The sequence below is a fragment of the Pseudopipra pipra genome, chromosome 16, assembly GCF_036250125.1.
Source record: "Pseudopipra pipra isolate bDixPip1 chromosome 16, bDixPip1.hap1, whole genome shotgun sequence".
In the NCBI taxonomy this organism is placed as follows: domain Eukaryota; kingdom Metazoa; phylum Chordata; class Aves; order Passeriformes; family Pipridae; genus Pseudopipra; species Pseudopipra pipra.
Genome location: NC_087564.1, coordinates 3,071,122 through 3,095,881, shown reverse-complemented (window position 1 = coordinate 3,095,881; position 24,760 = coordinate 3,071,122). Strand labels below are relative to the sequence as shown.

Sequence of the window (24,760 nt, the reverse complement as noted above, 5' to 3'; positions counted from 1 at the left end):
AACACTGTAAGTGAGATTAAGTAACAAACGTAGGCACAGACTATGCAGAACAATTAACAGTAGCTAAAACGCTACCTCACTGTTTAATCACCACCTTAGCAGTAGTAAACAACTCTGGTTAAAAATGTAGTATTGAAACTAGTGTAATAAAAATAATGGCAGCAGAAAAGGTTCAATACAATTGAACAAGGCACAAACGTTCTGTTTTCAGAGTCTTCTGAGATAAGGCAAAACATGCCTGCCAAGTGCTAAGGAGACAGTTTAAATTAACCACGGGCAGGGTTAGAAGTGTCATTGGATTAGAGGCTTTGTCCCCATGGAACTGGCACAGCAAATGCAAAGACAGTCCATCTCCAGGGCCTGCTCGAGAGGCCAGTCTTTGCCTTTCAGTGGAGCTGCGCGTCCAGGTCGTACTTCTCGCAGAATTTGTCTGTGAATGGTATACAGGTGAGGAACTCGCACCACTCGCACTTGATGGGGTAGAAATAGAACAGAATCACGAGTCCTGAGAAGAGTGCAATGAAGATGAGCTGGAAAACTATAATTTGGCACCGTTTCCTATATAAATCAAACTTCCCAAAGCTAATGTAGGGCAGGAAGGCAAAGGAGAGGAAGAATCCGCTGATAAATCCTGAAATGTGAGCGAAATTATCAATCCAAGGCAGGAGGCCAAAGGCAAAAAGAAAGAGCACCACAGCCAGCAGCTTGAAGAAGGCCCTCCATGGGCGTGCCAGGATTTGCCAACTCTGGAAGAGCTCCACAAAGAGACAGGCCAGAATCCCAAACTGGGATCCTGCAGGGCCAACCTGCAGAAGAAGAGCATTACAGATAAGGTCAGGTTTGTGCTGTCTCCCTGGCCTCTACAGCCAGCCCCAGGCATCAGTTACTTGTTACTCAACTCCTTGTTCAGTGTTTCTTGGGGAAGACACACCGCAGCCTTCAATGTCATCCCTGTATTGGATGCAAGGAGTACAGGGGCCTGGTTGGATTTAGGGCCAAGGTGTGAGGCCAGCAATCCCCAGAACAGACTTTGTATTTAAGGAGGGCAGATCTGGTTTAAGTTGCCAGAGAAGAGAAGCCCTTGAAGGCAATCCCCTGGCTCCCCCCACCCACCATGCACTTTTCTTTACAGAAGGACCTGGAAGATGGTCCTGCCATGCAGTCTTCTGTGGGCAAGCTGAGCTCTGCCCTTTGCCCCTCTCGTGCCACTCTCACGTGGAGGGTCTCTGGCACCAGCTACAGCGCTCGATTCCCAGCCTGTCTGAGGCCTCTCCTACCCCATGGTTGGCAACTCCCCATTTGTTATGGGGCAGCTTTCTTCCTGCAGCCAGCCCAGGCCAGTCCCTGGGAAAGCCCAGGGTGCTCTGGGGGATGTTGCTGCTCATAGTGTGGTGCCATCTTCTAGCTCCCCATGTGCCAAGGCTGCGCTGCAGGGACGAGCCAGCTCTGGCATCTCTGCCTCTGCCCCAGAGGCACAGCCACGGAGAGGAGGGTTGTATTCAGGGCAAGTTACCAGGACCCTGGTCTGCAGGAGACCCACCTCTGCTCTGTAGGGTAGAAATATTGCACTGGCAAGGTTCCCAGTGATGCCACTGAGAAGGTAGATGATAGAGATGCGGTGCCACCCTGCCAGCTTCTCCAGGTCCCGCAGGATCGTCATTTGGAAACAGACTGAAACCAGACAGTGCAGGATCCTGCCAAGTGCAGAGTACAGGAGCTGAAGCAGCAGCCACTGAAGTCACCCCTGTGCTCGTGTTCTGTCCCCAGCCTTGCTCAGAGCTCCTGCTCTGGCCTTGCCCACGCCACTAATCCCTCCCAGCAAACACAGGATGGTAAACCTTGGCAGGGGCCACAGCTCAGCACCCCCGAGTCCCCTGGGCAGGGACAGCCAGAACAACTCAGCAACCCCAGGGCTGAGGGTTCCCCCACCCAGACAGGGGAAGTTTTACCCCTCTGCTTACCCAGCATGGAGGAAAAGCGAGAGCCAGAGGCGGTAGAACTGGTCGGGGACTTCTGGGTTTAGGAAAGGGAGGAGCCCACAGACGTCATCCATGCAGTGCACCTAGGGCAGGAGCAGGGATGTCAGGGGCCCTTCACCAAGGTCAGGGCAGAGCCTGCAGGTATCTGTGGAAGAGGGGCTCCTGCTTCTCTGCTGAACCAAGTCCCAACACCAAGTGACACATGACCCACCCCTTCCCTGTGGCAGCTTTATGCTCATTCTCCACCCCAGCACACACAGCTAAGGCATCTGCTCACTCATGGAGCAGACAGGTGCCTTCTCCCCCTGCCTACACACTGGTCCTGTGCTGGGCTCCCACAGCTGCCAGCCCAAGTCCTGAACTGGCCTCCAAAGAGCGACAGATGCAGCCAGCTCTGCCACTCCAGTCTGGATCAGCAGCTTCCCGCAGGCTCAGGGCAGGACAGGACACAGGCCTGCCACCCACAGCAGCACTGCCACCCCTCATACCTTGCCAAGCTGCCAAGGGAAACTGGAGGGAGAAGGGCAGCCATACAACCCCCCAGCCCCACACTCACCTGAGAGCAGAGCGTTGCCTCCTCGTGGAAATAGCCCCGCATAAATTCACAATACTCCCGGGAGGTTATTTCACACCTGCAGGAGGCACAAGTCACACGTGGAAGGGACAGTGGATCACTCCTGTGCCCTCTCAGGCTGCCCATTCCCCCTTGTCTCATCCCATCTGTGAGAACTGATGCCTTCAGCTGCTGTAGTGTCTCAACAGAGGCACAAATACATTCCCATTTAGCCCAGTGCCACTCTCCACTCACCCCTCCTGCTTCTCTCCCACAGGGATCCCTGCCTCACCTCCACAGACCAGCACACAGAGGCTCCAAAACAGGTGCCAAAGCTGAGCTATTTACAGCTGAGAACCACCACAGCCTGGGGAAGCTGTCTCAGGCTGGGGAAGTCTTGTGTCTCTGCAGCTGCCAGAGTGGAAAGGGGGCCTAGGCCAGGAGCATCCTGGTTATGACCTTCAGGGACAGAGAAACTCCTTGGGACAGCACTGATTTTTCTCCCCAGGAGGGAAAGCCAGGCCCAAGCACTAGGTAACCACTCAAGCTCAGGAGCAGCTGAGGAAGAACAGCATCTTCCTCTTTTGCAAACCCAGAGCCCGTCGTTTCCTGGCATGTCCTTTGAGTGCTTGTGGACTGCAGGTTGGGGCCAATGTAGCTGGACATTCCCAGGGAAAAATGCAGAACTCCTCAGCAGAATTATTTAATCCCTTATGATCCAAGTCCCTCCAAACTGCAGGACCAGTTGAGTGAGATACCCTGCTGCACCAACGACTCATGCTGGCTGTTATCTCCTGCTCATCCCAGAGTCCTGCTCCGGCTGGGAGACCTGTCCTGGCTCTCTGTCCAACTCCCCTTCCCAGCAGGGCTCTGGGCTGTGTGTGGAAAGGACAAGGAGGACAAATGGCTGTGTCTACAACCTGAAAAGACCCCCTGTGTCTCACCCCAACACCCAGCCCCTCCACACAGGCAGAACTCCTTACCTTCCTTTGGTCCCAATGCAGCAGGGCCTGCCCGTAATCACACAGTCCATGTGGAGGTGGTTGGTGTAATTCCCAGCACTGTTTTTTGTGCAGATCTAGAAAACAACAACAGGCTGCAGTCAGACAGCCACAGCTTTGCTTGTTGCCTGGATAAAGTCAAAACAGCCCCTTGGGAAGAAGCCAGTTCCCAGACAGAGGCCTCCCTCCAACAGCAGGATGCTGCCTGATACTCCATCTGCCTGAGCATCAGTTGCCACCTCCTCTCCAGCCCTGAGGCTGAGCTGGTTTCCATCCTCCTGTTACCCTGGGAGGGCCCAGGGCTTTAGTTGGCACAGGGCAACTTGTGTTGTTGGAGGGCTCTGAGCCTTGGTGAGGCAGACCATGGCTGCCCTGAGCTGGTGCTTGTGAGAAGCAGCAGAAGCTGCACCAGAGGCCCTGCCCTTCCACCAGCACAGCTGTGGCTCTGCACAGGGGGATGCCAGGGCCATGTTCCAGCTGCCCTGCAGGCTCTGTGCCTCCAGGATGCTCACCGGCCACTTGGTGATGTCGTCTGGCCACTCGTGGGGCTCCATCGAGGCTGGCTGCTCACACACCCTGCAGCAACAGAGCACAACCAGCCTGAAGTACCTTTCCCCAGCACCAGGCAGGATTCCCACACTGTCCCTGTCCCCAGGCTGCCATCCCACAGCTCCCCTCTGTCCCCAGATCAGCCAAGACCGTGCTCATCAAAGCCACAGCCTCCTTCTAGTCACGGCTGCAGCACAAAGGCAGGAGAGCAGGCAGCTGCCCAGCAACCAGCTGGATCCCTTCCAGGTGGACACACCCAGAGAGTGGGAATTCAGCTGCTCTCAGCTCTACATCAGCCCCCAGTGACTGTGCAGTGCCACCCAGCAGCTGGCAGGGCTGGAGGCAGAGGTGTGCTGGGAACTGCTGCACCCCTGTGTGTTTGGGGAGCAGGGGAGGAGGGGGAGTGGGATGAGGAAGGCACCCACAGCTCACAACAGCAACTGTACAGGTGGGCAGCAACACCAGTGGAGACCAGGGGCGAGCAGAAATACAGTCACACTCTGCCTGAGCCTCCCCTGCAGTCGTCAGGACAGGCAGGGACATCACTGCCCCATATCCCTTGGTCTGCAGAGCAGCTGCTGTCCCATCCAGCAATCCACTGGCCTGGGGCTGACTCACCACCAGCCCCATCCCCCAGGATGGCAGCTGGGCCAGGCAGGACCTACCTGGGGTCCTGATGACAAACAGACCCGAACTGCCTCTTGTTCCCTGCCAGCATCGGCGTGCTGGGGTGATGGGGCCACTTCACCCACACGGCCAGCGTGGACTGCAGGAGAGAGGAGAGGTGTCACCATGAAGCCCAGGGAGGGAGAAGCACCAGGGGCAGCAGGGAAGGGGCCCTGGCACTCACTGAGCACTCCTCCTCTGAGGTCTGCACGCAGCCTGACTTGTCGTTCCGCACACAACAGGCCGAGTGCTTCTCCTTCTCCCTCTTGGCGCTGATGAAGCTGTGCACTTGCTGGTCCTGCCTCATGCACGGTGAGAACTTGGCCCCCAGGTGGATCAGGGCCTCCTGGCAGAGATGGAAACACCCAGCTCAGCCAAGGGGCAGAGCAGGCTGGGGGAACTGCACGGGGTGGCCCTATCCAGGCTCAAGGGACCAGGGACAAGTCCTGCATGATGAAGCCCAACACACACCAGGCACACTCTTGGTATTTGCTTGGAAGACAAGCCCAGAACAAAAGTTCAGGGATTTTCTTTCCCATGGCTGGGAAAGAAAAAACTTTGGGACATTGTTTCTTTATCTTTGTCTTTCCCAGATGGAATGGCATCAGGAAAGCTGTATACACACCATACAGCTCCTGCATTTTCTCTAACCCCAAGCTTGGCTTTGTAGGGACAGGGTGCAAAGCAGGAGTGCCCAGGTCCATCCCAGCCTCAGACAGCCCATTCTGTGAGGTAGCTGGGGCTGGGAGCACTGCTGCTCCCTGACAGTTGTGGCAGATCCCCAAGTTCCAAGCAGTGGAGGGCTCCAGTCCCTGGGATGGCACAACTGCAGGGCACAGTCCCCCATCTGCCCACCAACAGTGCCACCAACAGTGCCACCAACAGCACTCACTGAGCTGGGGCCGATCCAGAAGTTTTCCTGCTGAACATACTTGACGTTTTCATAAACCCCTCTGTTCCGCAAGACCTGCAAGGAGAGAAAGCAAGAGCCCTGTGAGCTCCTGCCCACAGGGTCAGCAGGGCAAGCAGCAGGGGCTGGTGGAAACAGCCCCAGGATGAACAGAAATCCCCACAGCCAATGATTGGGCTCATGGTTTCTCAAACAGGTCTTTTGCAGGATCACAGGTAAACCCCTGTCAAGACTTGGGCACCTTCATTTTAACATTTCTCTTCAAATGCCTATCTCTGGCTACTTCAACTTTCAAGAAATTCCAAGGCCTGGAGACCTGGGAGTGGCCTGAGAGCCTGCAAAAAGCTTCACACAGCTCAGCAGCACAGGCAGCCCCAGCTGGCAGTGCAGGCCCAGGTGCTGGTGGCAGTGCTCTGAAAGCTGTCAGACATGTAGGTGAGAAACTCCCCAGGCATTCCCTGCACGGAGCAGGGGCACGACTGTACCCCAGAGACCTTTCACAACGTGTGGGAAGGCTACCAACAGCTTCAGGATCAGCCCTCGAAGTCAAACAGGTCAGTTTTGCTCCTGGCAGGAGCAAAATCCTGCAACTGCTGCAAAAACTTAGCCCAGGTTTGAGATATTTCCCTGCCATGAACATCCTTCTGGTCTCCACCAGGAGGGGAACAAGTTGTTTGGAAGTGCTGCCAGCACAGCCAGAGCCAGAGCCTGTGAAGAGCCCACCACGCTTTGTGTCAGATATAATCTGCTATCAAGAGCAAGGTGGCTGCAGGAGGGAGAGATGATGGTCTAGGGGCTCACAGAGATGCTGCAGGCAGCCCCCCATGGCTGGACATCCAGAATTCAGCCATCAAGGCCCTCAGGCAAGTAGCCAATATGCTGAAGACTACGACATAAGAGCCAGCAGGTGAAAGCTGAGCCACTCCAGGCAAGTGAGGGGGATTCACTTACTGAATCAACAGTTTCGTGTTGTGAGAACCCCACAGGGGCAATGCCGTAGATGCACACAGCGAGGATGGTGATGAGGGAATGCACAAAGGTGACCCAGTAGGTGAAGAAAGGCCTGGATGGAGGTAAAGGGAAAAGATCAGAGGCAGAAACCCGGGCATATTGCACCTACTCACAGAACACAGGAGAAAAGCTGCTGCTTTTCCCCAGGGACCTCGCCAAAACCTGGGTACACAGCCAGGATCACCCAGGGATGCACAGGACTGAAGGTGATGATCTAAGGCCTTGCTGGCAGACAGACCCTGCTTACTCTGACTCCCCCATTACACCAGACAACCACCCTTTCCCAAGAGAACATCCATGAGAACACTGAAGCCTGGTGCCAAACTGTGCCATGTGTCTGATATAACGACCCTAGGGGAATGATCAGAGACAGGGATACCTGAGCCTTCCTGTTCATCACAGGACAGTGGTGGTGGGGCAGAGACCTGCAGTCCCTCCAGGCAGCAGAGATCCAGACACCCAAAGCAATGTGAGGAGCCGGGTGAGCTCCCAGTGCACGGTGACACCAACACGGTGCTGCCTGCTGCAGCTGGCCCCAGGGATACACACTGGGGGGTCTCAGCAGCACCCCCAGGCAGTGACCTGAGTCACCAGAGGGCAACAGCACTCACCCAACACCGGTTGTGCTGGGGACCTCCCTGGCCTGCAGCCTCACCTGTGATCGTCCATGTCCTCGATCTGCCGCTTGACGTAGCTGTCGATGCGCTTGCGGTACGTCCTGTTGGTCAGCTTGCCCACCATGCCCAGCCCGTAGGGCCTCTTCTCCTTGGCAAAGAGCTTCCTGACGGGCACGGCGATGCGCTGCCCGCGCTTCTGGGGGCTCACGCTCACCACCTCCTGCCGCAAGCGCACCTTGGGCTGCGCCAGGCCCCCGTCCTTCTGCTTCCTCCAGCCGCGCTCCAGGGGGCTGCAACCAAAAGCAGGACAGCCGTGGGGAACAGCCCTCCCCTGCCCTGTGGTGGCAGCAGAACCTCTGCCTGTCCCACTGCTGAGGGCACACAAGGTGCCCTGAAGCGGAAGCTGCGTTTCAAAGGGTTGCACGGGGCCAGCAGATGAAAGCACAGGATGACACGCAGAAGGTGGCACAAAGCAGCTGTGCCAAACTAAGCCCCACTTGAGGAGCTCTCAAGGCTTTAAAGTGTTCCAGTAACAGGCACATCTGCAGCCTCAGGCACATCAATTTCCTCCTCTGCTTCATTCCTCCTACTCTGGTCTCTGCTGTGAAATGGAAGTGCAGTTTAGCCCAGCAGTGGAAATCCCCACCTTTAAAGCACTTCAGTGGGACTGGACTGGCAGATCAAACCTCCTGTGCCCACCCAATCAGACAGAGGAGAACCAAAAAAGAAAGTGGCACTGTCACATGCTGCAAGCTGTGCCAGTTACCTCTCACAATCTCTCTTCCATTCCCCCCTTTATTTGTACCAATGTGTGTGTTTTTCAGAACAACAAAACCAGGCTTCAACAACACAATAAAAATCCCAAGCATACTGAGTTAAAAGGAGGCTTTTTTTACCAAAATAGATCTGATGAAGGTTGCACAGGTTACTGGTGAATAGTACTTGCTTTGTAAGTCTCCATCATATCCAGACAGTTTTGTATTTCCTTGCTCTTAAACAGCAGTGTGGAGGTTCAGGTCTCCAGCATTCAAACCCTGATCAAAAAAGCCAAGTAACCTCCCATTTCACCATCCTCACTGCCTGGCACCGTAGTAGGCATGTCCCTGGCAAGTGATCTAGTCCAGGTGACCTCCTCTGGTTTCCTAAATGTCCCACTCTGCACACAGACAGGAGTTGTCAGAGATGGTGAGAGAAACCAGCTAACAAACTTTTTGCTGAAAGATCACCAGAGCATCTTGGAGGGAGCATGACAGCTCTGAAGAATGGGTGGGCAACAGGATGAGGGAGAATCTGAACCTCTTTAGCCAAAATCTTGCAGGAAACTTCAGCTCTTTTCAATATAGTGCACCTTGCAGAAGATGCATTTTAACACCCCAACTTCCCCTTGGGAAGTCCTTCTCCCACAGAAGGTGCAGATTCCACTTGCCCCAGAGTTGAAGTGGTTTCTGTGTTACAGAGGTGCTGTTTCCCAGTATTCCCTGTGCTGGGCTGGGAGCCTGTGCCAAAACAAACCCCTGGCCACGTAAAGGACACCCGACCGTGATTCTGATAACAGCCCTCTGAAGTGTGAAAGAAATGTATTTTCCTCAATAAATATAGCTATTTGAGGAGATCCAAGTGGTGCCAAGAAGACTGGAACCGTCTCAGAGGAGTGACAACAAACTCCCACCACTCGCTGCTTCCCCTTATGTTAAGGCTGAGCCAAGTTCTTGGAAACACTTGAAGGGAAAGCGCCAACACAGCAAGATGGGCTGTGAGCAGCAGAACCACAACAAGGACCTCCCTGTCTGCTCCATGTTCACACCCAGCAGAGCTCTGTGCTGGGGTGAGCTGCCAGCTAAGCTAGAGCTGACTCGGAAACGACACAGAGCAATTACTCAGTACCAGTTACTCAGGTGGAAAAAATCTAGGCATACAGTACAGTACCACCCACATATTTGTAGGGCTCTCAGCATCAGTGCCACACCTTTCTCTAGTTTCAAGTGAGGAATGTAGCCCAGCTCGACACTCAGCAATGCTTCACACTGCTCCTTGGAGCAAGACAACAGTTACTGGTGACTGTTGCAATGGCAACAGCCTTCTTGTCTTTGCTATGCTCTCCATAGCCAAAGGCTGGGCCCCCAGCACCCTCACAGCTGATTTAAAGTGTCTTTTGTTTCCTCAAGGCATTATACAATCTCTGAAACACATTAGGTGAGGCTGGAAGTTGCTGGAGAGACTGCAGAGGTGGCCTCAGAGTCACCTTTCGCACGCCTGGGTAGCTGGTTTTAAAGAAAACCCATCAGTGCCATGCTCTGAGCTCTGCACCAGGCACCCACAGCACTCATATGGCTTCCTCTACACAGAAGGTCCCACTCCAGATGGGTTGGTCACCCCCTGTTAGGCTTTGGCAGCTTCCAGGAAGATACTCACAGTAGTAAGTGGCTTCTTTCGAGCTCGTTTTTGTCCAAGGCTCCTCCTGTAAGATCTGTCTGATCCGGAGGTTTCACCTCAGCATCTTTGATTGCAGCTTCTGACGGCGACTCAAACACTTCATCCGGGTAAGTAGAGAGCTCCTCATGAAGGACTCCTTCCTGGGCAGAGACACAGAAGTCCCATCAGAAGATGCCAACACCCCATTTGTGGCACCAGCCCTGGCAGAAAGCGGTGCTGCTGCCTGCAACACACAGTCCTGCCAGGACTAGAGTCCTGCCCTGCCTTTGGGGGCAGCACCAGGCCAGACCTGCCCCTCACCCGAGCGAAGAAAGAAGTGTCGAGCTCATCTGGAAAATCCACCGTGTCCTCCTCCAGGAAACTCGCCGGGGTGAAGCTGCGCCGCTGAGCCCTCCTGAGCGTGCTGTCCTTCACCGAGCGGCCCTGAGCCAGAGAAAGGGGCACCAGGTCACTGCCAGGCACACACAGGGCCACCCCAGCCAGTGCACGGGGAGCCCAAGTGCTGAGCTGCCTCACGCTTGTGTGTGGAGCACAACAGACTTGATGTGTGACACCTTCCTGGTGAGGCTCACGGGTGAGACCCCGCTCCTCAATCCACAGTGCCCATCTCCAGGCTCCTCCACCACATATGTCTCTGACCAAACCACAGTGATAGGTGGTACTGGGCACAGCAAAAAGGTCACTGGGCCCAGGAAAGCAGACAACATGGAAGAATAAAGAGACTTGTATGGTAATAGCCTTGGGTATTTCTGCTGTTCCATGACTGCTCACCAGGAGCAGTTGGACCACCCAAAGGTCCAGGCAGAACAAACTGGACCTGCTGGAATGCTCTGAGGTTGTTGGCAAAAAAAGGCCCCAGGTAATAAAAGGGAAAGCAAAAGGGAAAGCAAAAACCGAGCCACCATCCCCGCTTCTTGCCAGTCCTGCCTCCTGGACACGTGGCTGAAACAGAAGAGGAGGTGCCCGGGTTTCCTCCCCTCCAGCACGGCTCTCCCCACCCTCCCTGCTCAGCAGCTCCTTCCCTGCGCCCCTTCCCTCGCCGTACCTTCACCAACGCCGCGGCCGCTCGGAAGCTCATCTTGGCCACAGACTCGCGCTTGCGGCGCCGGGGCAGGCGGTTGAAGCCCGAGCGGGAGCTGGTGAAGGAGCAGAGGGACGTGGCCCCGGGGGTGATGGGGGTGTGGGGGATGCTGCAGCCGTCGGCGTCCTCAGCCATGCGGAAAGCTCGGCCGCGGGCCAGGGGGTCGATGATCTGCAGAGAGAAGCAGCCCATCAGCCCATTCACCCCAGACCCTTCCCCACCCAGCCCTCCTCCCTCCAGGCAAACATCCTGAGACCGTGACAGGCGCCTGGCTCCTGGGACTGACCAAGAACCACGCTGGATGGACCAACAACCAATTCTACAATAGGGAGATCCAGAATAGCCTGTTGCAAGCTAAGGCCTAGTTGTAAGACTCAAGTCTAAGTCCTCAAACCTCTCCCTCTCCCCCCCTTTTTTTTTTTCTGTTGTTGGTATTGACTATTGTCACCCAGACTGTTCCAGACTTTCACAGGACACTTCAAACCTCCTTCAGCCCTTCCTGAGCTCTTGGTTTCACTCTCTCCCATGCCAGTGAGCTCTACAGACAGGGAATGTCCTGTCTAAACAGGAGTTTGAGAAATCCCTGAAAACAGCCAGGTTCTTTCTCCAGCTAGTTTCCTTCCAGATACTGGACAGCTCAGGACTTAAACAGTATCCTGTTATCCTGTTGAAGCTTAACTGTATATTTACATCTGCTTCCATTAATTAGGTTTAACAGCTGGACGGAGCAGGCAAGCTTCCAGGAGCTGCAAGCCCTTCTTTGGGACTCCTCAGGCCAAAGCTCTCACTTATTCCAAACATACGAATCAACGTAATGAAAATATTGCCTTCAGCTACAAACCTTGCCTCTGTCCTTACATCATCACAGCTGTGGTTTCCATATGACCTCTACGCTTTATCCTAAGGTTTTACGAGCCTTTTTAATCCACAGCTGAACACTCAACGGGAACACTTGATGGGCTTACACACCTACTGACACCATGTTCTGATTTAATGTAGCCCACAGGCAGCCCAACAGTATTTGAGTCTCCTGTGGCCAAAGACCAGCTGGTAAGGAAACAGGAAAGGGCGCAACAAAGTGAAACTTCATTGAAAAATGCACAATATTCTCCTCTGCTTCAGTGGTGCAGCCAGGCTTCAGGTCCTGCTTTGGCAGGAATGGCTTCCCACCAGCCCAGGTTGCAGTGGGGCTCACTAAAGCACAGTCATCAACCACAGCAATTAGTGTTAATGAGAGGAGCAAAGGGAAGGGCTGGGATACTGTGGGTTAGTTCAGTGGTGCTGGTAACTGGACGTGCTCAACTGGGCCTGGTCCCCTGGGGTCACACTTGAAGGCAGTGAGTGGGAGGCTACCAGATGCCCTTTGCAGGCACACAAAACCATTTCTGAGGACCCAAGAGCAGAGCTGTAGCATCACTGATGCAAGAGACACTTTCCAAAGTCCTAAAACATAACCAGGTTTCTATGAGGACAGTAGCTGTGTTCTGCTTGGGGTAAGTGTCCTGAGTAATACCAGGCCTGTTACTGCACATCTGGGTCCAGGATACTAACCACTCTGTAAACCAGGATTTCATCCTTGCAAAATGGCAGCAAAAAGCCTGAGTTGAGAACTCTTGGACACGCTGCACACATGTAATCACCACAGTCCCAGCATGACAAACACAGCCTTGAGCCTACTGCTGGCACAGCTGAGGGATCTCAGCCAATGACACCAGAGAGGCTGCTGGAGGAGGAACTCTGCCAAACTGTACCTGAGCCGTGAGAAGTGTCTGAGCAGGGAGCCCAGACATGTCTGGGCAGAGCTCAGCCCACAGCCAGGTCACAGCTCCCACAGCAGCACAGGCACAGCACAGGGAACTCAGGAGGGCACTCACCTTTTGCATGCCCAGCTGGCAGGGTCCCACATAGAGGGGAGGGGGAGTCTCTGTGCTGGTTAGAGAAATATTGTCCTGACTGGGCAGGTCCATTTCCCGGATGACCTGAGGTTTCAGCTTCCCGTAGCGCAGGCTGCAGTGCCGCAGGCTCTTCCTCTGCCACTTCTGAGTCGCGTCGCTGTCTTTGCTCACCCCAAACCAGTCTGCTGTGCCTCTGAAAGATGCCAGCAGACAAGTGCTAAGAAGCGTTTATGTTTGCTTGGACCGTGCACGCGAAGAGACAAAAACCCTGGTGGTCACTTCCAGCCCACCCCAATTCAAAGACAGGAAGAACTCTTCCCCATGAGCATCTTGCAGCTTGTCCTCAGCTGGTTTTAGCAACCTGACAGATGCTGGCCAGAACCATCAACAGCATTTTGTCTCTTAAGACAGAAGACAAATGCCAGGAGAGATTCACTGTGGGTAAAGGACAGTTTGTTCAGAGTTTTTCTAAAAATAAAGGAAAAGAGATGGAACAGAATTTCAGAAAATAACTTACTGAAAGGTGGTTTTTTTTACTCTAAACCCCATGTTTTGCAAACACTTACCATCTTCAGGCCAGCTCTAGGTCCCCACTGTGGGACTGTACTGTTCCATGGCTCAGCAGCTTCTCCAGAATTCACTCTTCTCTCCCAGTCCCCCCCCACACACACACACTCACAGCATATCCCTAACTTCTCCATCTCGTGCTGCAGGATTTCTATCCTTCTCAAAGGTAACATCAATAGCAAATGTTTGCTGTGGTCCTGAGCTCTGCTAAGGCACACACACACAGTTCTAAGCTGCTGGGTGCAGAAGCAGGAGCACAGGTTTGCAGCCACGAGGCAGGTTTGCTGCCAACTGGCTGCTGTCACAGAAGAGCAGTGGATCAGAAGCAAAATCCCAAGGAAGGCAGAGAGGGATCAGGATAAGTCAGACTAAAAACCTACTTCAAATCCTGCAGGATAGCTGGTACTCTAAACCTACATAGGTCATCACACCCTGCCAAGCCTTTCCCACCACAGTTAATTCATCCTCAGGAGATGACAAGCTCTCTCAGCCTACAGCTGACTGGCCCAGGTGTTGAAACCTGAAAGTCCTTCCAAGACAAACCCAAAGCCCTGGCCTCAGCCCCCCTGCTCAGGGGCAGGATTTCCAGCTGCTGAGAAGCAAGACCTCACAGATCACAAAGTGAGTATTAAAACACACACTGGAGTAAAGGCTGGTACAAATGCAGAATTAGGCCACACAGGGGAACTGAGACACCACACTGAAGACTGGAAACTGGTCCTGTGCTTTTATACCCTACTGAGCAAAAACACCATCAACCTGCCACCTGCAAGAAGGTGTGAGTTTGAAACTCACAGCCTTTCCAGCTGAAACCTGCAGATGCAAACACCACACATTGCCCTCAGCCTTCCCTGTTCTCTCAAAGATATGGAACAGACCCTTCAGCAGGCATGAGGTCACATGGACCATGGCTAGAATTCATCTGACCTCATCAACCTAAATGTCTCCAAATGCCAGCCCTCAGAGATGGGGATACATGTCCTGGAGCACCACTCTGCTCCCACATCTCAGTAGAGCAATCTTTGCCTCTGTTCAGAGCAGAAGGGCCCAGGGCCAGCACCTCAGCTGGCAGATTCCCCAAGCCTCAGCACAGAGGTAATGTCCTGGCTGTGCAGTTCACTGGCACAACACATGCCACAAAACAGTCTGACAACTCAGAGAACTTCCCATGGACTTCTGTAACCAGTATTTCAACAGCAAGGTGATGTTGGGTGACAAGCCCGTACATGGGGCCTCAAAAGGAGAGGGCTGAGGGTCATTTGTGCCCACATGAGCCTGCTGAGCAATGGCTCACCGCACCACCAGCAGCCTCAGAGCCCTCCAAAACTGTGCTCCCACTTGCCTGGAAGGACAAGCACCACTGGAGCTGTTTGCTCTGTGAAGACCATTCCTGAACTACCAACACCACTGGGCGAGGACCAGGGCAAAGAGCCCTCTGACCATAGCCAGGATAGTCCAGGAGAGCTGACTACAGAGTTCAGGGCACCTGGAGCACCCTGGGAAGATGCTGAATGCCTCTGTTCAGCTGGGGAGCCCCATGATGTCCTACAGACTCCCTGGAGCACTGTAACAACCAACATCAGAGGTCAGATCTCACTCTTCTGTTGTGTGGAGCTGACCAGCCCTGAAAGCTCAAGATCAAACACAAACAGTCCCAAAGGTGGTCACAGTGCCAGAATGGCAGCTGGCCAAGGGCAGCAGTGAGGAAGGTGGGACAGGAATGGACTCCTGGGCATTAAGTCCAGTCCCTGCCACACACAGAATCATATTTTCTGTCTGATTTAAAAGTTTACTGAGCTCCAGACTCAGGGTGGTGGTCATTGGGCCCTGGACTCCTGGAATGGCTCATCTCCTTGGTGCTAAGTAAACAAGGACCTCCACCTCAAAAAGAAGACAGTCACATTTGAATTAGAAAAAGCCATGATGTTAAGAGGGTAAGAATGGACACACTCTAATCCATTCACCAGCTCTGAGCCCCATCTGCAACAACATGACAGCATCTGTTCAGTGCTGCCTCCTCTCCTTCCCCTGCTGCCCCAAGGAGGCTTCGGGGTCAGCGTATGCACAGCCCCACGTTGCACTGACAGCAGTGCTGGGCTGTGGCTGCCCTGGGGAGATATTCCAGCTTAGGTGAACACCAGGAGGTTGACAGCTTGTTAGGAAAGGCAGGAGGGAGTGAGGCTGGCGGGTGGACAGCTTGTTAGTCCATGCTACTTACTGACAGCTGCCTACACGTTTAGTAGGAGTGACACTTGGTTTTTGTTAGCAGCACACATGAACTTTCTCACTCCGCCTGTTCACAGACCTCCTGGGAAGCCAACACGGTCTCAGCATGGTCTCAGCAACAGCCAGAGTCTGTGCAGTTCACAACAGCCCTTGCACACACATGCAGGGGTGGGTTTCACACTCAGTGCCACCAGTACCTGAAAAACGATCGGGGCAGGGACTGCCGCTTTCTCAGGGAACTCCTGCCCGCCCGGGGCCCGCGAGCGGGCAGGGTCTGACTCCTCTGAAACCGAACCTGTCTGCTGCAAAGAAAAGAGAGCTGAAGGCAAGGAGCCTGCAGGGCTGTGGAGGGGAGCAGCCACCTGCATCCAGCACCTCCCTGTCTCCTGCCATAGCCCCATTGGCAGCAGTTGTGCCACGCTGACCGTAGCAGGGCCCTCCAGCTGAGAGCGTGACCCAAGAGAAACAACCAAACTCAAGCCACACAACAGCATCTCTGAACCCAGGAGGCTGCTGAATCCTTCTGGTGCATCTGCACCTCTTGATATATGTCTCCCACTGCTCTTGAAGATACCAGGGATGCTGCAGTCCCCCTCAGACCTCTGTGACCTGCCTTCTTCTGCCCAGACACTCAGCTACAGATCCCACTGGCTGGCTTTGGATACCAGAGTGTGAAACCACGGAGGTGTCAGCAGGTCAGGATATGATCTGCTTGTATCTAGGGTGCCTGATGCCACTGGAAGAGCCCTGGGCCCATTCTGGTTGACCTCAACAGGATCTTGCCTGGTGCACAGGTCTATCTGTGCCACATCTGCTGCCTCGTATGGATACCTTGGACACCCTGGGAGACTGGAAATGGTGTTGGATACCTTCACTCAGGCACCTAAATCACTCCCATGCCATGTTCTGCACTACACAGGCTTGACCTTAGGTTCACACTTGATCTGTGTCCTCCAAGCCCCAGGGAACAAAATGGTGTGGGGTCCTGCTGCAGTTTCACATTCTGTGCATCTCGAGGGCTGTGTTAAGCAGAAAACTTGTCAATCAGCCTTCCAGGGCTCGCAGAACAAACCCCCAAGACACATTTACAGATGCACAGTCTGCAATTCTCCACTGCACCTCTAGCTCTGCTAAATGGAGCACAGAATCCTGGGCCTTTCCTTGGTACTTTCCCGTTCCCTGTCCGTGTTTCTGATCCACTCATTTCCATTATTGCTAGTGTTGTGTCATGTGTGCATCTCCTGCAGTTCTGCCCCTCAGAAACTCCTTCCCACTGCTGCACCTCTGTCCCACCCACATCCCACAGCACTCTCTAGAAGGTGCCCAGGAGAAGGAGACCTGGCCACCCCCCCGATGCACAACTGGGCAGAGCAAAACACCACTGAACCCTCCACCTACAGGAGACCCCCAGGCCTTCCAAAACTGTCTGTGCTCTTCTGGGGCACCCTGTGTGTACTTCCAAGGGTACAAAATACATACATTAGGCACAGGCAGCCACCAACCTGAGCCCCAGCACTTGCAGCCTGGGAAGGAAGACATGTCACAGGGTCTGTTGGTGCAACAGTCACATGTGTCTGCTCACCACCTCAGTGCTAGGCAGGACACCAGCATCTCCCTCAGTGTGGGGGAGCTTCATCACCACTGTCCAGCACTCCTTCCTTCTCACTGTAGCTCCATGTGCCTTGTTTGCCTTACAGTGTAGTAGCATCAGGGGCAAATCTGTCACACCAGCATCAAAGTGTCTCACACTTCCCCAGTCCCCTCCCCTATGCACAAGCTGCATGTTGTGAGGACCTTTGGGGGAGGTTACCCTGGCCCTCCCACCCAATGCCTCTTGTCAGTGCCTCCACAGCACCCTCCCAGGATATCCCCTCACCCTTGACACACCCTTGCCTAACTGTCCTGGCAAGGAGCAGCACAAGGGCAGGGAGGCAAGGGAAGAGGCAGTCTCGGTGTGCAAGGACAGCCTCAGCAGGCCCAGGAGCTGCCCACGGCCCTGAAAAGAGCAGACACTGCTTCACAGCTCAGCCCTCCCAACCTCACAAGAAGCAGGATCAGGAAGAGCTGCTGGGGGAGAGCTTCCCCACCAAAGCAGCTGGGGAACGTCTGAGGCAAACAGTGTGTGGGAGATCAGTCTCTCCCAGAGCTGGAAAGTTGCTCCTTTGGGAGTGGGCAAAGCCTGGCTGGCTGGAAGAACCCCTGACCTATGGAGCTCCAGGGATGCTCCTGGGACCCAGGGCAGGCCTGACACATGGCCAGAGATACAAACCAGTCATCTCAGGAGAGTAGCTGGGAAAGCCACTCCCTCTGGACAAACTGGGATAAACCTTTGCCATGGGGAGTGAAGGAGCATCCAGCTCTCTGGCTGGGTTCAGAGACCACTGGGTCATGGGGACAAATGATGACCAGAACAGCCTCTCCCTTCTCTCCATCACCCCTCAGAGCCACGCCAAGGACCTGCCAGTGAGCTCTGATAGCAGCCAAGCTGCTGAGAATCCTGGTCTGCTCAGGCTTCTGCCTCCCCTAGCAGTCATGTGCTCTCAGACACAGCACCAAAGCAAGCCCAGCACACCACATTGTACAGTCACAGCTAAACATCAGGGCCTGAAGCACCCTGTTACTCAGGAACAGCCAGCTCCCTGGGGCAGGAGGCAGCCAAAATCTGTCTGTAAGCGGCAAGAACCATTCACTGTCCTGCTCACCACCATCCTCCTCCCAGGACTTATCCCCTCACGTACTAAAGACAGGCTAGATAGCACCACTGGGCTGACATACCAGCTACCTATTAGCACCCACCCTTCCACAGCCTCACGATGGATAACAACGGAGTCAGCCTCACCCTGCTGTGGCAGCGCGCCACACAAGTGCCAGGCAATGGGGCAAGAGGAACACTGTAAATGCACAGATGGAGGGTGGCAACGGACAGCAGAACACCCCGAAGCAGCGCCTCACCTCTTGATGGTCTGGGTGATTGAGGTCTGTCGTTGTAGCACCGGCCTCCTCCCGTCGTGGGGCAGGGACGGCACGCGGCTGTTGTCGGCCGGCATGCTCACGCTCCGCAGGAACTGGCGCCGCGTCGGCTGCCGGGGGAAGCAGGAGGGAGTCAGTGCTCTCAGGGATGCTCTACAGGGCCAGCCAGGCTGGGGAACGCTCAGCAGTTCAACAGGTACTACATGAGCTCCTGCAACACACCCTCCTGGCTTTTGTCTCGCCAGAGGGAACCCACACTGCACGCTCATGGACCACTCTACAAGGCGGAGAGAAGCACAGTCAGTGGGATTTGCTTCTTTAGTGACTGTTTGGTGACTCTGGATCTGCATCAAAAGCCTGTGAGAGCTGTGGGTGGGTCTGTGCTGTAGCTGCTGAGTGCTGCAGGCTAAGCAAGCTGGGAAAGGCATACTGGCTTTGTTTACAGCCTAATTGTCTGGGGCACACTCAGGTTTGAAAGCTCCTGGCATGTCTTGGCTAAATGTGACCTACCAAATATAACACAGCTCACCAGGCTGTTCTCAGCTCATACCACTGCCTCCCCAGGGCTGCTCTGGATTAAATTTTTATCAGCTTGGCAGAAACACCATCTCCCATCTGTACAATGCAGGCTGAGCAGACTATCCCTCTGGAAAGTGAAGCTCTGAGCTACTGTTCCTCTGGTCAGACACTCTGTGCCTCAAGACTACTTCAGCCCCTCTAGCCCAGGAAGCTCGTGATTTTCACTAATGTTAACAATTTTGCTGTTTTATGTAAAAGCAATGCACAGATACTCAGGTTACAAGCCAAAGGAGCACAAGATGTACTCTTATCCTGGGCTGTGTACACAGGACCCTCAGAGAACATCACCTCCACCAGCTTCCAGCACAGTCTCTCCAGAAAGTGCCCAGCTGGATTTAGAGATTTCAGATAAGGGAACATCCATCAAAGTCTTAAATAATTCATTCAGAAGGTTTCAACCTGCACTGATAGCAGCCTGTATTCCCCTTGTAATCCCTGCAATTTTCTTCCTTCTGAGGGGAGACCAGGACCCAGGTTTATCTGCCAGAAGCTGACACAAAACCGAAGCACGTTTTTGTCCCTGGATCACAGAATGGTGAAGAAGACAGTTCTTGCTATTCCAAGTGCCATATAAGTTCCCTCTTAAGCCAAGCTTGTCCTCAGCCCCCCTCCAGGGAAGCAGTATAACCCTCCATTTCTCTGATGGCTAAACTGTTCTTCCACATAAGTGACTGAACCCAGGCCTGTACCCACCCACAGAGATGGGCAGCAAGAACCCTCCAGCTCTGCCTTTGGGGCACAAAGTCTCTGTTCCTGCAGCAAGGCCACATGAGCAGCCACCATGCATCTTACCCAGGTCTCACCCCTACATCACTTTTTGATACTTTAGCAGAAATTCCTGATATTTTTCCTGTTCCCGGGACAAATAAGGACACTTTACTCTCACTCATTGCACAGTTTCTATTAACCTATCACCTCATCTCTGCTTCAGCACTCCTCAATGTTATTTGCTTCTCATCCCACATGGTTTTCTTATGTTCCTCATGCTGGTAACGGCTTCTTGTTGCCAGTAACTGTTCTTTCTCTGCTGTTACTGATGAAAGCCTGTCATTATTTTGGCTATTCATAAGTCAGATTCATTCCCAGCTCATTTCAACACAAGCTGCAGCACTTCCAGGCCCTCATGTTAGTCTAGGAGCCCTTCACTCCTCCAGTCCCCTTAAGAAATGCTTGTTTGAATAACTCACTCCCATATCCCCAGCCAAGACAGTTTTCACAATGCCCACATCCAAACACTCACATCTACTGATCTGAGCACATCAGCCACCCACTCTCATCCCTCCCACATCCCCTTCAAGGGGAGATAATTACTGATCATAAATTCACTCAAAGGCTCTGCCCCGTCTTATGTGGCCTCATGACCTGCCACCACACGCTGCCTTCCTCTCAGCCAGGACTGTCAGAGCACAGACACGCTCCCAGCACACCCCTCCCCAGCTCCTGCCCCACCCTCTGTACCTGCACGGGCTGGGGGGGCTCTTCTGGCACTGACACGGGCACTGGCACCGGGATGTCCAGTTTCAGCCATGGTGGCTTCTTCCGCTGTAAACTGCTCGTGCTGTCGTGTCGCGCCTCCGACATCGTCCCACGCTTGTCCTCAGGCCTGGGAGACGGGAGAAATCAGAGTCAGGAGGGAATCCAGCTCATCCCTGACACGCTCCATGCGGACAGGGGCTCCCTGCCCTCCCCCAGGCTGTGACTGAGGACCCAGCCCCACGCTGGATGGGTTCCCAAAGTGCCCCACGAGGGCTCAGGCGTCACAGCTCGTGACCGCGCTGGTCAGCCAGGACCCGACACTCGGAGGACACGGCACATTCCTCAGGCCCACAGGACCTCGAGCCAGCTGCACAAGTTTGAGAGTTGCCTCCCATTAAGATTTTTGCTGAGACTACTACAAGATCCAGATTCCTTAAGAACCAGTTATGAATTAAATCTTAATGAGATCTGGATCCAGTCCAACCAGCTAAGTGACTGCAGTACCAAAAGGCACTGACCTCCCTCTAAATCCAGCTTGTGACTCACAGACACCCTTCCTTGCCCACCCAAAGCTGAAACACTGCACTTTCCTACCCACCTACCACTTAGAAATTAGCAAGTGGCCGTCTCTCACTTCTGCTTCTAATCTCTTTTAAATGCAGTCATTTTCTAGAAACACAACACAGTGCACAGAGCAATACCAGTACAGCATGAACATTAGAGAACTGGCACTAATCCTGAACTAAGAGTGGTTTTCATACATAAATAATAATGATATGGTATTTAAATAAAAACCGCTGCGTTACCAAAATGCCAAAGCAAGCAGAGTGACTCGCTGTCACCTTGCCCACTCTCCTGCAGTTTTCCCCTCCTGTTTAGGTCACAGGCAGGAGGACAGGGACCACACAACTCTTCCAGACTGGCAGAGCACCTACTTCACTGTGTATGCTCAGAGAAACAACTGGAAGATCAGCTCAGATACCTCCACAGGAACTTTCCAACCTAAATTATACTACAAGCCCATATTTCTTTCCCTCCTAGCATACAGACAACTGCAAGCCAGCGTGTGTGCCAACTGGGACAACAGATCCCATTCTATCCCAGCGTTGTCCTGGGCCACAGATCCCATAAGGGACAAAGAAAAAAAAAATCAAGTGTCCCAGCCTCTTCCCCCACCATGGTGGACAGAGCAGTCAGTTAATTCAGCAGGCACACATGACTTAAAAAGGAGAAAAACTGAATTAAAACTTAGTGCTCTAAAAATGTTAACACAGTCCATTTATTTTAAATCCAGAATGAGTTTAACATGCAAGGATTCTTCCTTTAACATGCAAGGATTCTTCCTTTAACCTGCAAGGATTCTTCCTTGAGAGAGGCCAAGTCCTAGGCCAGGACCAGAGGCAAAGGGACCTCCATCCTTCGAGACATTCAGCACTCAACAAAACGAGGCCCTGAGCAGCCTGAATTATCCCAGCCACAGTGGCTGAGCCAGACAACCTGCAAAGGTCCCTCCCAACCTAAATTAGGCACTGGTTGTCCGAAACACGCGCTGCCTCGCACGGCATTTCCACCATATTCCCACAGCTCCCTGCAGCTGCTCTGGGAAGGAGCTGCACAAACAGCATGCTCACCATTGCAAAAGATACACAACGGGGAGGGGGGATGGCAGGGGGGGAAATAGGTCAACAAAAGGGAGAGGGGGATGATCTGGATGGGGTAGGGAGAGGAGAATCTCATCTAAAAGGAGCTGAAGGCCAGCTGCTGGCTCGGTCACACAAGCTGGGCTGGCTGCCAGGAGCGCCCTGCTCAGCTGAGCCCAACGACAGAAAGGGAGGACTCAGCTGTAGGTGGATGAAGGTTGGGTTTCAGCAAATACCACAGGCCCCCAAAAGTCTGGGAATTCATGACCCAGCCTGTACAGACATGCCCTTCGTACGTGCACCACGGTCCTGTGTGCACAGACGCTGTGCTGTGCATGAGAGGGACACAGTTCCTTCCTTCCCTCCACCCTGAGCCACAGGGGTGGCCAAATACAACTGTTCTGACTTCCTATAAGATGGGAATAGTGAGAGTATTAGGGGAATTCCTGCCTGCACTTGGTGAGGGTAAATCCGCCACGAGACATTTACTGAAAGGTCTTGCACACAAAATGGGCAAACTTGTCTTCACAGTGAGGTCAGAAAGCCAAGTAGATTTCTCACACCTGAAACAATCCCTTGGTGCAATGTAGAGAGCTCCAGCATTTACCCCTGAGGAACACAAGGTCTTCCTGAGATGCTCTAATCAGAGACCAGCCAACAAAGACAGAGCCACCACTCTGGCGTGACCAAACATTTCACACAACTCAAGAGCCTCCTTTCTGTGCCTTCAAGGGCAAATTCTGGAGCCTCTGAACTAGAAACTCTTCTTGCAGCATCTCTTCACTGAGCCAACATCACTCAACTTCCTTCCTGTCCACCCACAGAGCTGCCTTTGTGAGCAGGAGCTCTGGGTGTAAAGAATACAAACATGTAAGACCTGCAGCTTTATCAAAGTGAGGCCAAGCCAGGAAGGCAGAGAATGAATCACACCTGTATTGCCCAAAAGCTGCTGCAATAATGCTGCACCCCGTGAAAGACTTTGTAATTAAACCTGTTTTCAGTTTCCCTTCCAAAATTGCCACAGACAGTAATGTATCCCTCATGTATCCCTCACTGGGTTCACTGCCACCCTTGCAGAGCAGAGCACGGGATCTCCAGCAGTGTGCACACATGTCAAAGAGGAGGACAGGGTACACACACACAGAGGGGCAAGCCTGTGGCCTTACAATTATCCCCAAAGTTGACTCAACTTTGTACTTTAGGTAAGGAGAACACCTCATGGAATATCTGAAGATGTAATTCGCATCCTGATAGAGCAATGGATTGCTCTGCTTTCTCCCAACTTCCACAGTTAAAGAGTTCTTGAAACAGCAAAGCACCAAAACGCACAAAAACTCGTTGTCTAAGTGCATTCAGTAGTTAAAGGCCAGGTGAGTTTCAAGGGTGACAGCAGAGCAGTGAGGAGCAAATCCCTCTACCAGTTCGACCTCTTTTACTTACTAACATGTTCACTTCCCAACAAAAGTATACAGTTAAGGCAAAGCTGTTCAGCATTCCCAGCTCCCTGTGTCCATTTGGAGAGGCCAAAAATAAACCTTACAAACACACCTAAGAGTTTGCAGGGCCTGATCCACTGTGAATACTCAGCCACAGCACAGGCTAGGCAGCTGCCTCTGACCCTGGGCACAGAAAGGGCTGGGTAATGGTCAAAGGAGGCAGGTCTCCAGGGGGTTAACAGGGAGACTGAAGGTGGATCCAGGTGTACATATAGATGTACAGCCTAGCTGTACATGGATGCATAGCTGAGTACACAGATGTACAGCTGGATGGTCAAACAGTCTGCACGGCAGGTCACAGCCCTTATTGCACCTGGTTCTCACTCAAAGTGCTGCAGTCACTGATTTCTGTCTCAGCATTGCACTGAAAGCACTTGCTGAGTTTCACAACGACCCCTTGGTTATTTTTAGGGGTTGCTGTTTCAGGATCCAGTGTCCATGTATTTGATGGGGTCAATGGGGTTTGTTTCAGAGTTGCCTGCATTGACACGTTTTGAGTGGTCCCATATCATCAATCCCAATGTCTCAGTCCTGTCAAGTGGTCACCAACAGCAGCAGGATAGGAATGCACTCAGCACAGCCAGGCAAGGTCAGGCCAACTGTCCATCTAAAGCCAGTGTCTCATTTCCAACAGAGGATGGCTGGCAGGGGGTGCAGGGTACAGGATCACTCAACAGTCCTGTCTCCCAGCACAGAGCCATGGCACGTGCTATGAATGACTCAGAGGCTTCTTGTAACAGAGATGTCTTGACATTTAACAGTTCTGTATCCATCTCCATGTCCATCCAATGGTTATTCTTCCAGAACTTACCCAAGTCATTCTTTAATCCAAGCAGATTTTTAGTATTCATAACTGCATATGACAAAGCTGAAACGTTCTGCATGACAAGCCCTCTTCAGTTCCTCTGCAAATCTGCCATTTCCTGGGCTCACTTGTTGCCCTGCAGTTCTTGGGTTAGAAGAGTGATCAGCTTTTCCCTATCCTCCTTCTCCACACAAATCTTGACTGCACAGATCTCTTCCACACTGTTCCTACCAGCCCCTCTTCCCATCAACACAGGGGGATCCACATCCAGCAGCTCAGTCCTTGGACAGGAGCTGTTTCAGATCT

General features: G+C 53.2%; 1 protein-coding gene across 10 annotated transcripts in view; it reads right to left on the bottom strand.

The window, feature by feature from the left end:
* Positions 1-48: 48 nt before the first annotated feature.
* Positions 49-24,760, bottom strand: part of RHBDF1 (rhomboid 5 homolog 1) — a 37,000-nt gene continuing 12,288 nt past the window's right edge. For 5 of the 10 annotated variants that reach the window (XM_064672696.1, XM_064672697.1, XM_064672694.1 and 2 more), the window contains exons 2-19: positions 20,496-20,640; positions 18,441-18,568; positions 15,686-15,790; positions 12,675-12,888; positions 10,765-10,971; positions 10,020-10,142; positions 9,699-9,859; positions 7,325-7,576; positions 6,610-6,721; positions 5,641-5,715; positions 4,933-5,094; positions 4,748-4,848; positions 4,046-4,109; positions 3,516-3,610; positions 2,536-2,611; positions 1,962-2,062; positions 1,541-1,694; positions 49-806 (exon numbers count right to left, since the gene is read on the bottom strand). In XM_064672696.1, the coding sequence (XP_064528766.1) occupies positions 387-806; positions 1,541-1,694; positions 1,962-2,062; positions 2,536-2,611; positions 3,516-3,610; positions 4,046-4,109; positions 4,748-4,848; positions 4,933-5,094; positions 5,641-5,715; positions 6,610-6,721; positions 7,325-7,576; positions 9,699-9,859; positions 10,020-10,142; positions 10,765-10,971; positions 12,675-12,888; positions 15,686-15,790; positions 18,441-18,568; positions 20,496-20,640 (2,695 nt within the window). In that variant the 3' untranslated portion in view covers positions 49-386. The other 5 variants (XM_064672700.1, XM_064672701.1, XM_064672695.1 and 2 more) reach the window with 4 other exon arrangements.